At 38.4% G+C, this 13,733-nt stretch overlaps 2 protein-coding genes across 5 annotated transcripts in view; one reads left to right on the top strand and one right to left on the bottom strand.

The window, feature by feature from the left end:
• FOXJ3 (forkhead box J3) overlaps positions 1-13,733 on the bottom strand; it is a 131,594-nt gene that overhangs the window by 107,475 nt on the left and 10,386 nt on the right. For all 4 annotated transcript variants that reach the window (XM_061184392.1, XM_061184394.1, XM_061184393.1 and 1 more), the window contains exon 2: positions 2,443-2,503. In XM_061184392.1, coding sequence (XP_061040375.1) covers positions 2,443-2,486 — 44 coding nt within the window. In that variant the 5' untranslated portion in view covers positions 2,487-2,503. The remainder of the gene's footprint in view (positions 1-2,442; positions 2,504-13,733) is intronic.
• On the top strand, positions 4,195-4,699 carry LOC133088676 (large ribosomal subunit protein uL22-like). Its single transcript, XM_061186704.1, has one exon. The coding sequence runs from the start codon at positions 4,209-4,211 to the stop codon at positions 4,665-4,667; it is 459 nt and encodes a 152-aa protein (XP_061042687.1). The 5' UTR covers positions 4,195-4,208; the 3' UTR covers positions 4,668-4,699.

Genomic DNA, 13,733 nt, shown 5'->3' with positions numbered 1-13,733 from the left:
CAGCAACAAAGACTCAATGCAGCCAAAAATGAATGAATTAATTAATTAATTTAAAAATTAAAAAAAAAAAAGATTTCCTGCTCTACTTCTATTTGGATAGTGTAGTTGGGAGGCCGTTTCTGGCTTGGGGAAGACTCTATGGGAAAGTAGACTAAAATTTATTGTGGTTTTAAGTAATCCAGTTTCTCTTCCCATTACCAAAAAAGAGTCATTCTTTTCTTTTCCTTATATCAAACCAAAACTAGCTTTCAGTTAGAAAAATCAATGACAAACAATGGTCTTCTACCCATACATCTGAGAATGCGAATTCTCTGCTTCACAGAGGGACCATATAGAATATTACAAAAAAATGAAAGATTAGAATATAAGGATACTAAATATCTCAACTCAAATGCCATAGAGTTTCTCAGTTTATTAACTAAATGCTAAACTTATAGGTACATCCACAAAAATTTGATTCTAGGATATTATACACTAGAATTATAACAGTGAGCAAGTTATAAAATAATTCATGGTATCTCTTTCATCATCTCTTCCAATTATATAATTCTATCAAGCAAAAAAAGTTAGGCATACATTATTCCTAATCCAATGTCATATACAATCTTCACCTAAACATAACTATTCAAATAAAGGGATTTAAAATCCCAGTAAATGACTTTAATATATGACTGTTTTGGCATAACCCACAAATAAAACATCTTTAAGGAACTCTATGATCAGTGGAAGATCAAAGTCTGCAAAAATATCCTGATATGGTCATATCTAAAGTTTTAAATATTCAAAAAAAGGGTAAAATGATTCCTCCCATCATATTAAACAAAAGGACTCTTAAGTGAAATTAGTTCTACAGCAGGTTTGGGGATTAAAGAAAAGAAGTCTTTTTTTTTTTAAGTTCTTTTCCAAACTATACAGGTGTCCCTTGTTGGGAGGTGGGGGTGGGGGCACATGGACTCCAACAAGGTAGAAAAGTAATCACTCCACCTACTTCCACTATAAGCTGGAAGATGCATTCTCAGGGAAAGAAATGCCATAAGGGCATGGAGTAAAGCTCTCCTACTGAGGAAAAGGAGAGCCAGCCTTAGTCTCATAAAAATTCAAGTATATAAAAACTAAAAAGGCAACTTTATTTTTCTTTGGTGGCATTCTGAACCACCAGAATTTCTTTCATGCCTAAGGATTCCTTGACTTCACATTCATGGCTCTAATAATTTTGTATCCCTCCTCTCTCTCTTTCCTGCCCTCCAAAGCTGGTCAATTCCACCTCTCTTCATCACTTACTCTGTTCCAGCCACACTGACCTCCATCATTGTTCCTCCAACCTAATGAGGCAAGTCTCCTGCCCCAGCAGCTCCTGGATTCCCTCTGCCCAGAACGCTCATCTTCTACCTACCCAACATATGGTTCATTCCATCACTCTTTCAGGTCTTCATTCAAATGTCACCTTTTCAGTAAAGCTTTCCCTGGCTACCCTATCTAAAATAACCCTATCTATATTTCCTATTCCCCTTCTCTATTTTATTCTTCATCTTAGCTCTTATCACTGTCGCTATCTAACATATACTTCTTACTTTTTTTTATTAATTACCCTGTCACCAAAATGTAAGCCCAATAATTACAGGATTTTTATCTGTTACGTTCACTACTGTAGCCCCAGCATTTAGAATAGCTCCTGACAACGTATTAGGTGCTCAATATGCTGAATAAATAAATGATACAGCTAGCTACAACACCACATGTAACTGGTAGGTGCTGCCATCAGCAATTCATATTCTAGCCTGAAAGACCCCAATTAACAGATTAGATTTAGGTTATTTTTTCAAACTGTGCGCTGGGAACTAGAGTAATCCCTCAGGGGCAACTGCAGGGGTAGAACACGGAAGCCCAAGCAAGCAGAAAAGCCCAGCATTTATCTGCTTTATTCACAGGTTTTCACTTAAGATTTAATTTATAGAAAGGATTTAGCAACTTCGAAAAAATCTAAAACCACTGGGTTGAATACAACTTAGTTCCTACTTTTTTACATTTTACTTATTTACTGTAAATGAGGATAATCTAGGTATCATATTTATATCGTCCTTTAAAAAGAGATTTAAATTACCATCTAGTCTTATTTAATAATCTGCTACAAAGGCAATAAAAATTTACTATGTGTTTTCTAATTAAAACAAGTAGAAACAACATTAGTTTCTTTTTAAAAAAGGAATAACAAAGAAGAGTAAAATTGTTATTTCATGTACTAAGTGGAGATTAAGACCCAAATCCCACTACCACAAATATCTCTGTAAGCAAAAATATGTCCCAATCTCACAAAATAGCACTATTTACCAAAACAAACTACAATATTTTATTCTGAACCTTACAGTAAAACTGATTCTAATATGACTTGACCAGCATAGCTTTTAAAATGTTACATGTTCTAATAAAAAGAAGAGCACTAACCTTAATGAAGTTACAGATGGACAAGCCTGTCCATACAAACCCATCTGGCCACAAAGAGAATCTGAAAAGTAAAGCAGAGTTAGTTATCAGATGCTCCAAAATAAATTAAACCATAAATCACACTACCATTGTAAAACAGAAATAGAACGCTAAAAGATTCACCATTATTTGAACACATACCCACAAAACATAAAAATGCTGTTGAGCAATAAGACAGATTACACTGATGAAGACTGACATACGAGGAAGCACAAGAAAAATAGGCACACTATAACTGTAACATCCAAAAAAGCTAATAACTCATAAAATTTAACAAATTGTTATGCTTAGTTACAGATAGAGAGTGCCCAAACTGTTTAGTAGAATCCTAAGGATTCCAGAGAGGTGCCTAAAGGCTACCAAAGAGCTGAGCATGCAGGTTCCCATCCCCACATAATTGTCTCCCACCCCATCTACCCTTCAATCAAAGCAGTGCTATCTTTGTTGGTTTTGCATAATGGACCTCACTAAAACTTCATTTGAAGAACAGTTCCACTGCTTAAAAAAAAGTTAAGAATAGCATTGAACAGAAGGAGCTTTGTTCAAATTCTAGCTGTGACACTAAGAGACCTTGAAGAATTTATATAACCTCAGTGAACCTCCATTTCTTCATCTGTAACTTGGGGATAATACCACCTGTAACTTTATTTATTCATCAGGGATAAACTGCAGGTTTGTTATTAGAATTAAACAAATCACTAAACAAGTGTGAAACTGTGTATTAGCACTACTACCTGGCACAAGGATGATCCACAAGTGTCTACAGGTAACATGAATGAGAGAAGCTAGAATGGGTATAAATATGCGTACACAGCACAAATGGAGATTGTGTGCCTGCAACTAAAGAAAACAGGTTCACTCTGAAAAGATCAGCTGCTATTCCCAGTTCTAGCCAATTGTTAAGCAGGATTGAAAGCCCAATACTGTTAAGAACTTCTAATATTTCAAAAGAAGCAAGATACCCAAAATTTTATCTGAAATCTCCTGATTTTCATTTTCTAAATACTATGTGGGTCAAACAAACCACTGGATGTTGTCCCAAGTTTGTAACTTTTAACTTAGCGGCTGACTGAATTCCCTGCATCTTACTGTCCATTGCATGCACTGAAGAGAGATGGACACTTCTACTTCTGCTAGAACAACAGAATAGATAGCTTGATCAACATGCCCACTGGAAATAACAAACACTGGATAAATTTTTTTAATCTTTACATATTAATCAATAACCTGAAAGAAAATAAAGTATGATCGAGGCTAAAAACTAAGTGAGGGCTTCCCTGGTGGCGCAGTGGTTGAGAGTCTGCCTGCTAATGCAGGGGACACGGGTTCGAGCCCTGGTCTAGGAGGATCCCACATGCCGCGGAGCACCTAGGCCCGTGAGCCACAACTACTGAGCCTGCGCGTCTGGAGCCTGTGCTCCGCAACAAGAGAGGCCACGATAGCGAGAGGCCCGCGCACCGCGATGAAGAGTGGCCCCCGCTCGCCGCAACTAGAGGAAGCCCTCGCACAGAAACGAAGACCCAACACAGCCAAAATAAATAAATAAATAAATAAATAATAATTAAAGGTGCTAATAATTTTTTTAAACTTTTTTTAAAATTTATTTATTATTTATTTATATATACACACATATATATGTATCCCCAAGAGAACTTAAAACATATGTTCACACAAAAACTTGCATACAGCTTCCTTTTCCAGTAAGCAGCCTGAGGTGACCTCTAAAAATGGTTCGCTATTCACTTGACCCAGAAAACCCCACAAAATCATGCAAGTCAAGAGGTTCAAATCTTCGTGTTCACTTTAAGAACACTCGTGAAACTGCCCAGGCCATTAAGGGTATGCATATCCGAAAAGCCACCAAGTATCTGAAAGATGTCACTTTAAAGAAGCAATGTGTGGCATTCCATCATTACAATGGTGGAGTTGGTAGGTGTGCCCAGGCCAAACAGTGGGGCTGGACGCAGGGTTGGTGGCCCAAAAAGAGTGCTGAATTTTTACTGTACATGCTCAAAAATGCAGAGAGTAACGCTGAACTTAAGGGCTTAGATGCAGATTCTCTGGCCACTGAGCACATACAGGTGAACAAAGCCCCCAAGATGCAGCACAGAACTTACAGAGCTCATGGTCGGATCAACCCATACATGAGCTCTCCCTGCCACATTGAGACGGTCCTTACTGAATAAGAACAGATTGTTCCTAAACCAGAAGAGGAGGTTGCCCTGAAGAAAAAGATATCCCAGAAGAAACTGAAGAAACAAAAACTTATGGCCTGGGAATAAATGCCACAAAAAATAAATGCAAATAAAAGTTAAAAAAAAAAAAAAATACAAGCAAAAAACTTGCATACAAATGTTCATAGCAGTATTATTTATAAAGCTAAAAGTGGATATAAACCAAATGTCCATCAACTGATGAACAGATAAACAAAATGTGACATATCTGTACAATATCCATATAATATATAATGGAATATTATTCGGCCATAAAAAAGGAATGACGTACTGTTACATGCCACAACATGAATGAACCTTGAGAGCCTTATGCTTAGTGAAAGAAGTCAGACACAAAAGACCACATATTGTATGACTCCATTTATACAAAATGTTCAGAATGGGGCAAATCCTAGAGATGGAAGGCAGACAGTAGTTGCCAGGAGATAGGGGGATGGGAGGAGGAATGGGGGTAGGGAATGACTGCTAACAGGTTTCTTTTGGGATTGATGAAAATGTTCTGGAATTAGATAGTGGTGATAGTTGCACGATCTTGTGAATAAAAACCTTTTGTATAAAACCACCAAATTTTACACTTTAAAATGGTGAAGTTTTACTACCAACTCCAGCTCCTAGATATCTTTCTAATCTACTGTGGTCTCAATGCCTTAGTTTCAGTTTTCTCCACTTTTAATTTAGATTACTGCACCTAAATGGTGTCTTGAACACCAGTCTGGTTAACTGTAAGAACAAATATACCAATCATCTTCTCCCTACCCAGGCAGATGTCCAGCAACATGGAACTCTCACAAAAGAAGGCTACGACGATCCACAGTGAAATCAGGAAAATCTCAAAGTGTCCTCCAAATCACAAACTCACATTTCTGAAGCCAACTATGTTGAACAATTATATTAATTTGTTCAATTACATCCAAAATGTATACAGTTTAAATTGGTGCCAACGTAGCATTTTCTGCAAATCCTCTGAAAATCAACATACAAGAAACTTTGCATAGCATGACACCACCAGAGGACGGGGAGTAAAAACCAGTCACTCACTGATGGGTATGCTCCAAGAGAAACTACTGCATTACATCCCATCATCAACAGAAAGAATATGGAATTCCTTTTAATATAAGCAGTCTTCAAGTGTACATTAAAATGAGTTACAAACTATTCACATTTAGGAAGCAGATGTTTAACAAACTAACAGGTGTATAACAATACATTATCTGGGAGCAGGAGGTGAAATGGGACTAAGTATTTTGAAAAGGCTCCCAAGTAATTCTTATGAGCCCTTCTCTCCTCTCTCCCACCACACAGAGATATAATGCTTTATAGTTTACAAAGAACTTGCAACATTCATGACCTTGCGTCAAGAACCCAATTGAGAATGCCAATTGTGACCTTAGGAATATTGTTAAAAGGAAAAATTCATGCCTCAGTTACTGTGACAGTAGCTTGAATGAAAGCAACACCATATCAGATAAAAGTAAGAAGTAAAAGTTTGTTGAAAATGAATACTATAAGCACTAGAGGTCAAGAGATTATTCCTTCTTTTTCTAACTTCGGAATTCAGCTCTTTCAAAAGACTTGAAAGTAAAAAATTCACTAGCATCCATGAAGGAACAACACCTCTGAATCAGGTTCCTTGACTGAACACTGTGAATTGTTATACCATTAGTCACAGGTAATCATTAAAGCAGTCATGGAAATAACCTGTGTCTTAATCAGCCTAAACAGGAAAAATCTGTCAGAGGAAGGCGTAAAGGGAAAAGAATCCTGCTGAGTGAGTAGCAATCAAGCTGTCCACTGCAGCTTCACTAGTTAAACCTGAAGGCAGTGATGCAGCTATAGCTAGAAAGTGAGAACTCAGAGTCACATGCTCTCAGAAAGCAAAAAATCATGTGAGAATGATCAATTCACCATGGTAATGTTAGAGGGAGAAGAGAGGCCAAAACTTAAATTTGGAGAACTCTAACAGATTTAGAGAAGACGAACCAGTTTAAAAAAAAAAAAAAAACTTGAGAAAACTGTACTGGAGGTTGCAGCAAGTGATTTAACGGACAGAAAGGCAATAGTGCTACACACAGATTAAGACGGACATAAACTGAAAAGACAATACTGGCTTTTAATAGAAGATCATTATTACTATAGAGGGTGGATCTTGTGGACTAGTGAAAGCAAAAATTAGACTGCAAGGGTGTTAAGAATAAGGAGAGAGAGTGAAGTAAACGTTTAGCTACAAACTACATAAAATGAAAATAAACAGAAAGCGCAAAGAGGTCAAACAGAGCAGAGAGGAACAGATTAAGAAATCAGGAAAGGTGAAGAATATGTTAGAAAGCTCATCACAGTATATCCCCATTATACTGTTTTATTCTTCATAGCTCGTCATCATCTGATATGATTTGATATGACTTTTGTTTTACTGTCTGTTTCTCTCCCACTAGAATGCAGATTAAAGTTTCTGTTTCGTTCTGTTATATCCCCAAATCCTGGTATATAGTCTGCAGTCATATTTGTTCAATGAATGAATAAACCAGGTTCCTCAAGAGTTGGAAAAAGAGAATAAACATAAAATAAGAACAACTAAGATCTAACTGAAAACTCACCAGATTGTTTTTAATGTAGTCTTTGTATCCATTACTTCTCTCTGCCTCCAAGCAAGTAATTTCGGACAAATTCACAGAAAAGCAAGTTAGGTATCCAGAATATATAAAGGACCCTTACAACTCAATAATAAAAAGACAACCCAACGTAAAAATGGGCAAAGATTTGGAGATACAACACAGAGGAAGAGCATTTGACTGCAAAAAAAAAAAAAAGGGCAGAGATTTGAATACACATTTCTACAAAGAAGATATTAAAATGTCCAATAAGATATGAAAAGATGTTCAACATCATTAGTTATCAGGGAAATGCAAATCGAAATCACGAGATACCACTTCACACCAGCTAGGATGGCTATAATCAAAAAGACAGATAATAACAAAGGTTGCAAAGATGTGAAGAAATTGAAGCTCTCATACACTGATAGTGAAAAATGTAAAACAGTGCAGCCACTTTGGAAAACAGTTTGGCAGTTTGTCAAAAAGTTAAACATAGAGTAATCATATGACACAGCCATTCCACACCCAGGGAATATACCCAAGAAATGAAAACATACCTCCACAGAAAAATCTGGGGGCTTCCCTGGTCGCGCAGTGGTTGGGAGTCTGCCTGCTAATGCAGGGGACACGGGTTCAGGCCCTGGTCTGGGAGGATCCCACATGCCGCGGAGCAACTGAGCCCGTGCGCCACAACTGCTGAGCCTGCGCGTCTGGAGCCTGTGCTCCACAGCGAGAGAGGCCGCGATAGTGAGAGGCCCGCGCGCCGCGATGACGAGTGGCCCCCGCTTGCCGCAACTAGAGAAAGCCCTCGCACAGAAACGAAGACCCAACACAGCAATCAATCAATCAATAAATAAATCTTAAAGTGTACAGTGGTTTAAAAAAAAAAAATCTGTACACGAATGTTCACAGCAGCATTAAATCATAATAGCAAAATAGTGGAAACAATCCAAATGCCCAGTAAATGACGAATGGATAAAGAAGATGTTATAACCATACAGCAGAATATTATTTGGCAATAAAAAGGAATGGTACATACTACAACATATATGACCCTTGAAAACATGCTAAGTGAAAGAAGCCAGTAACAAAACTACACATTACATGATTCCATTTATATCAAATGTCCAAAACAAATTTATATTAATAGTTAGACTATGGATTAGTAGTTAGATTAGTAGTTTCATAGGGCTGGAGAGGCAGGTAAAGTGGACTGACTGCTAATGAGTGTGGGGTTTCTTTTAGAGGGAGAGGAAAACATTCTATAATTAGGCTGCAGCAATGATTACACAACCCTATGAATATGTTAAAAAAAAAAAAAATTGGGGTTTCCCTGCTGGCACAGTGGTTAAGAATCCGCCTGCCAATGCAGGGGACACGGGTTCGAGCCCTGGTCCAGGAATATTCCACATGCCGCGGAGCAGCTGGGCCCGTGCACCACAACTACTGAGGATGTGCTCTAGAGCCCGTGCTCTGCAACAAGAGAAGCCACCACAATGAGAAGCCTGTGCACTGCAACGAAGAGTAGCCCCCGCGCTCAGCAACAAAGACCCAACTCAGCCAAAACTAAATAAAAATAAAATAAATTTATAAAAAAAAAAAAACACTGAATTTTACACTTTAAACAGGTGAATTATATGGTATGTGAATTTTATCTCAATAAAGCTGGGGGGGTTCCTTTGGTTTTTTTAAAAGAGCAAGTTTAAGAACCATCACACACAAAATGTTCTCTTGTTCTGTAAGCTGCTGCTTCACTAGTGCCATAGGAGCCCCCCCCACCCCACAAAAGGAAAAGGGGAGAGTAAAAGTAATGACTTCACCAGAAAGCAACTCTACTATAGCAATTATTTTCAAATCTATAACCCCTTGAACCATTAGTGGTTCAAGAAAGTTTGTTTTCTGGTGGGCTCCACCATTTCCAAACCATACTGTTTATTAATTAAACATGTTTAATGAAAATACACTTATGTATACACCTCTATATACCCTGAAAAAATTCTATAGGAAACCACTCTAACACTATCTATAAATCAACTACTTAGGTTATACCCCTCTCCTCCTAAAAACAACACTAGGGCCAGGTGGTGTTATTCTGATAACAGAAGATGAAAAAAAGCATGCCAACCAACCATCAGCTTCAGCTTTATAAGACTGTTCCTGTAGGAGTAGGAAGTGAAAGGCTGAACTGTCTCTTTACCCTCCATAGTTTAGGATTGCTGTCAATAAAACAGGTGGTAAATGTGGGTGAGGGGAGCTTCTTGGCCAAACATCACAGAGCTGTAACTTCTTCCAAACCCCAAACCTTACTTCCTGAAATTTATGTAAGCAGATCACAGGCCACCCTCTTCAAACCAAATCATAACCCAAGCAAATAACACAGGATTCTATTTCTGGGTCTGTCATTAACTCACTGGATAATCCTGAAACTTCAGTCTCTCTACTTTGCTCAATAACTTAACCACAATTTCCAGTCTCAAAATCAAATCATGTGGTCTAATAAAGAACATTTCCCCAACTTGTAGATGTACTTTTATGGAAAATCTAACAAAGGTGTATGAAGTTAAATCACATTATATGTTTAAATCATCTTTAATGAATATACATGAAGTATGAAAAATTCAAAAGACTGTTTACTCCAAAAATGTTGAACTCTTCCATTTTAAACTTTTAAAGGTATTCACTAAACAGAGAAAGAATACGTTTCCAGAGGGCTGAAGGGTTTTGAGGCTTTAAATTTAAGCTCAGTTATATTTAGAAAACCAAGATGCCACCTCTCTGGATCCCATATCTTTATCTTGGGCATTTGATTCATGTGCTTTGCCTGGTATAATTCAAAGCAAGAGATCCTACCATATCCCTGAAATGTAAATTGAACATATCAGGGATTCCCCTGGTAGCGCAGTGGTTAAGAATCCACCTGCCGATGCAGGCAACACGGGTTCGATCCCTGGTCTGGGAAGATCCCACATGCCGCGGAGCAACTAAGCCCGTGCGCCACAACTACTGAGTCTGCACTCTAGAGCCCGCGAGCCACAACTACTGAAGGCTGAGCGCCTAGAGCCGTGCTCTGCAACAAAAGAAGCCACCAAGAGAAGCCTGCGCACCACAATGAAGAGTAGCCCCCGCTCACCGCAACTAGAGAAAGCCCGCACACAGCAAAGCAGAACTAACACAGCCAAAAATAAATTAATTTAAAAAATAATAAAATAAATTGAACATATCAGAACATACTGGTTGTCAGAGGAATGAGATGCTATAACCTGAAAAGATGGACAGCTATAGTCTCCACTGCTAGAGCTGTTTAACAAAATAAGAATTACCTGCCTGGTCCTCAAAGCAAGTCTACAAACCATGGCCAACTTTATAAGAATCATTTCTATCCAATTCTTGGAAATCCTGATTCAACAGTCTAGAGTGAAACCTAGGAAATCTATTAATTACAAGTATCAGGTGATTCTGATACACAGCTTAATTCAGGAACTATTGGTTTAGGACAAGGATAGCAGAAAGGTTTCAAATCATTTGCCAATTATAGTCGATAGGTAGTAGCTGCCTGAAGTGCTACACTGCGAAGGTCATGTCTAAAAACAAGAAATTAGTAGTTTGCCATGGACATGGTGATGGGGAAGTGGCAACATCCAAACCATGTATCTGCCGTTATGTGATTCAGACCATTGAATGGGCTTTTTTCTTTTTTTAAGGAGGCTTTTGGGGTAAAAGAAGAGACCCAGAACTGGATTATTTACTTTTATTTTATTAATTTTTAATTATTGGCTGCGTTGGGCCTTCGTTGCTGCGTGTGGGGTTTCTCTGGTTGCGGCGAGCAGGAGCTACTCTTCCTTGTGGTGCGCAGGCTTCTCATTGCGGTGGCTTCTACTGTTGTGGAGCATGGGCTCTAGGCACGCGGGCTTCAGTAGCTGTGGCTCGCGGGCTTCAGTAGCTGTGGCTCGCGGGCTTCAGTAGCTGTGGCTCGCGGGCTCTAGAGCGCAGGCTCAGTAGTTGTGGCACACGGGCTTAGTTGCTCCGCGGCATGTGGGATCTTCCCGGACCAGGACTCGAACTCGTGTCCCCTGCGTTGGCAGGCAGATTCTTAACCACTGCGTCACCAGGGAAGCCCCTGGATTATTTACTTCTAACTGGCAGAAGCTCTGTCTCTGGAAAGGTAGTAGGCAGGAAGAACAGGCCCAGTGGCATATCTGCCAGGACTCTCCAAAAGTTAATTATTAAGCTTTCCAATATTATACAGAAAAAGACGACAAGATTTTTGCTCTCAAAATGTCTATAATCTTGTTTGAGAAATGAAAATTCTACATGACAATATAAATTTGGTCTAAAAAAAGGATATTTGTGCCTTGAGAAGTTCCACGTTAGGTAAAGGTGGGAATTAGTGGAGCATTGAGTGCCAGGCCCAAAACAGTATAGTTTGGATTAATTCAAAAGGCAATCAACTGTGGGTTCCTGATCAGGACATGCCTGAAGTAATGTACTAAGAAGATACCACTAGCAGCATTTTCCAGGAAAATATATGGGAAGGTATATCATCAAGGCATGACCCATCCTAAGGCAAATAATCTCTTTCGTATTGTTTCTGTATGTACCTGCCTCTGCCACTGGATTGCAGGCCTCCTAGTAGGCCAGGCACATGTCAAATTAATCTTTCTACCTCCCATAATGCCTAGCACATGTTTTATACATAACAGTCCAAAATGTTTGCTGAATTGCTGTAAATGAAGGAAAACTCTTAGAGCTATTTCAAAAGGAACAGTAACAGAACTTGGTATAGAGACACGAAAGGTCAAAGAAGTGGACACAATGAAATTATGCCAAAAAGTAAGGGGGGAACTGTGTTAGGCTAAAAGAGACAACAAACATAACAACTAGATGTAATGTGTAGACCTTGTCTGAAACCTGATTCAATTAAAAACCGACTGTAAAAAGACACAAACAGTCAAGGACATTTTTATTATGAACTGGATATTGTGATAACACTAGTAGGAAATATTGTTAATTTCGTTAGCTACAATAATGGCATATGGTTATGTAAGAAATGTCTATATTTTTTAGAGATGCACACTGATGTTTGTAGGAGTGAAAAGACAATGCCTATGATTTTCTTTATAATACTTAAGCAAAAGATAGTTGAGGCATATAGAGCAAACAGCTTAATAATTATTAAATCTGTAATGGGTACAGAGGGATTCATTATATTTTATCTAGTTTTGAGTGTACTCAGCAGTGGTGGACTTTTATGTTACTCCAGCATTGTACAATTAATTCTTTTCTTTCTCAGATTTCAGGAAACTTAAGAATCACTAGTACTTCTGAGAAAACAACCTAGACTCAATCAGAAAAAAAATGGGCATTCATGTGTTAGCTCTACTAATAGGAAATCAGAGAATCTACTCAAAGAACTTCTTGTAAATTAATATGAGAACTGAATATGAGCCAAGACAGTGACTCAGCTGCTAAAAAGAAAATACAGTCTTAGGGTTCATTAGAAGAATAGTATCCAGATCAACGAGGGTAGCGGTCCCATTCACTCTTCACTGGTTAGCTCACAACTGGAGTACTGTGTTCTGTTTTGAGTACCACGTTTTAAGAACACTTATGAGCTAGAATGCTTGCAGGGAGGGAAATCAGCCTAGTGAAGAGTTTAGAAGCCAAATGTCAAGTGTAGAATGAAGAAAATGGGTGTGTTTAGCTTGAAGAAAACACTTTCCAGCATTCCCTGTCACCTCTACCATAGAGACCCAGTGTAGTATTTTCCAGAGCTGTTAACAGGCATTCCATAATCAAGTAAGTTTGAGTCAAGTATTTTTTTTCTCTCTAAGGGACTTACAAAGTGTTCAATATCCTAAAGCGCTTTATGACTCTTCAAGAAGTTGTTCAGTATTTCCCAAATGTAACCATTCATTCATTCAACAAATATTTACTGAGCACCTATTATTTGCGAACACTCCTCCAGGCGCTGAGAATAAACAATGAACATTTTCAATATCCTTGAGGATAGTTTGTCAAACAGCCAGGCTGGGCCTCTTGCTACTCCTCTAACTTGCATTGTTCTTCCTCATCTCTAGGTTTTTGATTATGCAGTCAGCCTAGACTACCCCATCACTAATCTTAATTCAAACATTATTGTTTCCAAGAAGTTTCCTGATCATCATAAGCAAAACCACTCTTTTCAACAAACCCATGACTTTCTCTGTATCAGTTCTCTGAGAAGAGACTATGCCTCTTAATTACCTTTGGATTTCTCACAATGCCCAGGACCATGTCTTGCATATGTAGGTGCTGACGAAATATTTGCTGAATGAACAATCACATTCAAATATTTAGAGAGTTACCTTGTCAAAGAAGGCAAACTAGGTCTCTAATGTTCTGCAGAGAAGGACTAGGAAAAAGAGATGAAGTTACAAGCAAATTTTGC

The sequence above is a fragment of the Eubalaena glacialis genome, chromosome 3, assembly GCF_028564815.1.
Source record: "Eubalaena glacialis isolate mEubGla1 chromosome 3, mEubGla1.1.hap2.+ XY, whole genome shotgun sequence".
In the NCBI taxonomy this organism is placed as follows: domain Eukaryota; kingdom Metazoa; phylum Chordata; class Mammalia; order Artiodactyla; family Balaenidae; genus Eubalaena; species Eubalaena glacialis.
The sequence above is the reverse complement of the archived record's forward strand: the minus strand, read 5'-3'. Positions and strand labels throughout refer to the sequence as shown.